General features: G+C 39.1%; 1 protein-coding gene across 1 annotated transcript; it reads left to right on the top strand.

Moving 5' to 3' along the window:
• Positions 1-555: 555 nt before the first annotated feature.
• On the top strand, positions 556-3,075 carry LOC140368944 (cell division cycle protein 20 homolog). Its single transcript, XM_072456114.1, has 10 exons — positions 556-715; positions 1,170-1,303; positions 1,372-1,459; positions 1,539-1,664; positions 1,735-1,931; positions 2,001-2,095; positions 2,178-2,415; positions 2,486-2,611; positions 2,695-2,812; positions 2,897-3,075. Exons 1-10 carry the CDS (start codon positions 556-558, stop codon positions 3,073-3,075), a joined length of 1,461 nt encoding a protein of 486 aa, XP_072312215.1.
• The last annotated feature ends 899 nt before the right edge of the window (positions 3,076-3,974 follow it).

The following is a 3,974-nucleotide window of genomic DNA, read 5'->3' as shown; positions in this document are numbered from 1 at the left end:
CAAGTTTGAAAGTTAATGTAAATATAATTCTGGAGAGTTCTAAACCCATAAAGCAAAATCATCAATAGCATCTAATTAACACAGGTTATTTTTTTCAAAATGAGAGATTATTAATCAAATAAAATAAAAACAGGCAGTCGAGCCGCCACAGGTTTGCCAACGGGCACAGATGAAAAGGCCAATCAGCGAGCAGCATTCATACATTTAAACTGTGGACCTTCTGTGAGCAGATTCAAAAACACCTCGAGAAGAGAAGCGAATGCGTGAGTCTTTGCGAGTGTTCAAGCTTTGACCTAGAGGTAGGTAGAAAATATAAATACAATTACAAGCAACGTTCCTTAAATGAACGATATAATAATAATAATAACTTTTATTTATATAGCGCTTTTCAGTGACCCAAAGACGCTGGTGACCCGTCGTAACTTGAACTTTACGGTTTGTTTTAGATGCGTTCTAGCTATGAACGCATCTAAAACAAACTGTTGAGCGTTATCCAACGCTAGTCCCTGGTTTTTATTTTTTTATTTGTATCTCTAGGTTTTACAGAGTCTAAAGATGGCACACTTCGGCTATAAGAACGACATTCGCAGCATTTTGAAGCTGGATATGCCGATCACAAATGCCCCAATGGCCTCAAGATGGCAGCGAAAGGCCAGTTCTTCCAACGCGTCGGCTCATGTGTCGAGTACGTCAAAAACGCCCAGCAGAACCCGAGGTTTGTTGTGTTCAGCTTTGTCTGGTCAGTGATGTAAACTCTTCCATACTAGTGTGACCGAATCGTTCCTGCGTTGTGTTAATTAATCGAGTGACCACGAGACACGGTTTATCCGTTTATTCACTGGTAAACAGAAAAACACGAAATAAGTTCACCTGTGCCACGAGGCAACTCGAGCCCAAACTGAAAGGGATATAACATAATTAAATCAATATACAACATTTAAAACATGAAGGACGACACGAGGGATGACTGACCTCTTCCCCGCACGGAGATATTAAAAAAGAAGTCACGACCATCAAATTTATAAGGGGAACACACGAAGAAGGGGCTGGAGGACACTGACGGCACAATAAAACAAAAAACAGATATGTTGAACACAATATAAAACAAAATTAATAAAGATTTTGTGTGATTTATACAACAATGGTTACACTAATACAAATATTTGCAGGAAAGGGTAAAAAACAAACACTCTCCAAAATGGGTGGCGACCGTTTTATTCCCATTAGAAACGGTAAACAGATGGATGTGGCCAGTTTTTTGCTTTCCAAAGAAAAGGAACCTGACAACCAAACTACTGCTTCAGTAAGTAAATAACCCACGTTAATCTCAATAAAATATTTTGACTGACATTGCTTTTTGATAATGACCAGAAAGCCATGTCTGTGATTCTAAATGGATATGATATTGAAGATGCCAAGGTCCTACAGTTTGGAGGAAAGCCTCTAAATGCACCAGAAGGTATTTAACTGAAATAACTCTCTGAACTTCTATCATTCTATAAATGCAGGTATGTTGAGTGTATGACACTGTATTACAGGCTCCAAAAACAATTGGAAGGTTCTCAACAGTCAGACTACAACTCGTGTCTCAACCAAAAAGACTAGATACATATCCTCAACAGCTGACAAAGTCTTGGATGCTCCTGAGATCCGTAATGATTTTTGTAAGTAAAGTCTCAAACTTTATTTCATTTGTTGATACACTTTATCAACTTTTTATTATCTACATTCCAGATCTAAATCTTATTGACTGGAGCAGTCGAAACGTGCTTGTAGTGGCACTTCACAACAACGTTTACCTGTGGGATGCAAATAATGGAGATGTAATTCTCCTAATGAAGCTTGAGAGCGAGGAGGATTATATCTGTTCTGTGTCCTGGACAAAGGAGGGAAACCATCTTGCTATTGGTACAAGTGATTGCAAAGTTCAGGTACATGCAATTATACTCTTAAGCACAATAAATGTTGTTCAGGAATTAATTACCTTTTTTGTGCTGTAGTTGTGGGATGTTGAGAACCAGAAAAGACTTCGCACCATGGCAAGCCATACAGCCAGAGTCACTTGCCTATGTTGGAATGACCATATTCTTTCAAGGTATTGTAAATGTACTACCCTTCTTCCCCGTTTAACATCTAAACCTAAACTATGCATTTTTTATTATTACTTTTTGTTATAGTGGCTCTCGATCAGGACACATCCACCATCATGACGTGCGAATGGCACAACACCACAGGTTCACTCTGACCACTCATTCACAAGAAGTATGTGGGCTTAAGTGGTCACCTGACGGCAGATACCTGGCCAGCGGCGGCAATGACAATTTGGTGTGTGTGTGGCCCCGCGTCTCGGACGGTGGTCTCGGCAATGAGAACCAGCCTGTTCGCTGTTGGAGTGAACACCAAGGAGCAGTGAAGGTCTGCTACTTTTTCTTTCTTTTTTAGTCTTTGTTAAAACTATCAAATCTGTGTCATTTTATTTTTGTAGGCCTTAGCTTGGTGTCCATGGCAATCAAATATCCTTGCATCTGGAGGTGGCACAAGTGACAGACACATACGCATCTGGAACGTCAACAGTGGCTCTTGCATTAGTTCAATAGACTCTCAGTCACAAGTAAGGCTTATGCTGGCAGTAAATCTAACGTACGAATGCATGCTGCGAGAGGAAGTGCTCAAATTCAATGTTTTTCTTTTCAGGTTTCTTCGCTTGTATTTGCCCCAAACTATAAAGAATTGGTTTCTGCTCATGGATATGCCCACAACAATGTCGTTATCTGGAAGTACCCTTCATTTACGAAGGTGGCAGAGCTCAGTGGTGAGTCATTTTTAAGAAACTAACTTATTGTCCTTTATTGACTTTTTTTTTATTTTTCTTTTTTTTTCTCGTTTTCCTTTTTAGGACATGGGGACCGAGTTCTAAGTGTAATTCTAAGCCCAGACAACTCTGCAATGGCGACTGTTGCTGGTGATGAAACTATTCAAATATGGAATAGCTTCGAAGTGGATCCGGTTAAAAAGAAGGCCATGGACAGAATGAACAAACCAGCCACCACTGGCTTGCACCAGTCAATCAGATAGAGTCTAGGCTATTACATTTTATCTGTAAATAAATATATTCTCTATCTAGAAGCCTTTAGTCACCATATTTACCTTTTTTTATTTGGTAAAAAATGTGTATAAAACGTTTTAATTTACAATAGGAATTATTGTTAGACGACTAATTGAAAAAGATAATCAATCTGTTATTCAGATTTGTCTCTGAACAGACTAAAGAATAGAAATAGAAGAGCAATTACACAAACATGTTGCATGTTTGTGTAATTGCTGTCATTTTTACGAAAGTGAAAATTTGATTTGTCAACTTTACTATATCTTAAAGGCACAGTAAGGCAAGGCAAGTTTATTTGTAGAGCACATTTCATACACAAGCCAATTCAAAGTGCTTCACACAGCAGGAAAAATGCATTCAAATCACAAAGAAATTACAGAAATACAATAAAATTAACTAAATAAAAAATTATCAATCCAACTGATTGTCTAAACTAAAAATCACAAGAGTGCAAAGGAAAAAATAATTTCAGTCATATGCGCAGCTAAACAAAACTGTTTTTAGCTTAGAGTTGAACATTGTCAGAGTAGAAGCCTGTCTCACATCTTTAGAAAGACTGTTCCTGATTTTAGCTGCATAAAACTGAAACTCAGATTCCCCATGTTTTGTCCTGACTCTGGGCACCAGCAGGAGGCCGGTCCCTGAGGTCCTCAGAGTCTGAGATGGTTCATATGGCACTAACATATCCAAGATGTACTTTGGTGCTAGGCCATGGCGAGACTTGTACACAAGCAGAGCTGCTTTAAAGTCTATTCTCTTGAGCCACAGGGAGCCAGTGCAGAGACCTGAGAACAGGACTAATGTGATGGTACTTCCTGGTTCTAGTCAGGACCCGAGCAGCAGCGTTCTGGATGTACTGCAGCTGTTT

The sequence above is a fragment of the Eucyclogobius newberryi genome, unplaced genomic scaffold (assembly GCF_026437365.1).
Source record: "Eucyclogobius newberryi isolate DKJ021-1_F unplaced genomic scaffold, fEucNew1.0.hap1 SCAF_20, whole genome shotgun sequence".
Classification (NCBI taxonomy): Eukaryota; Metazoa; Chordata; class Actinopteri; order Gobiiformes; family Gobiidae; genus Eucyclogobius; species Eucyclogobius newberryi.
This window is presented reverse-complemented; position numbering and strand designations above follow the sequence as displayed.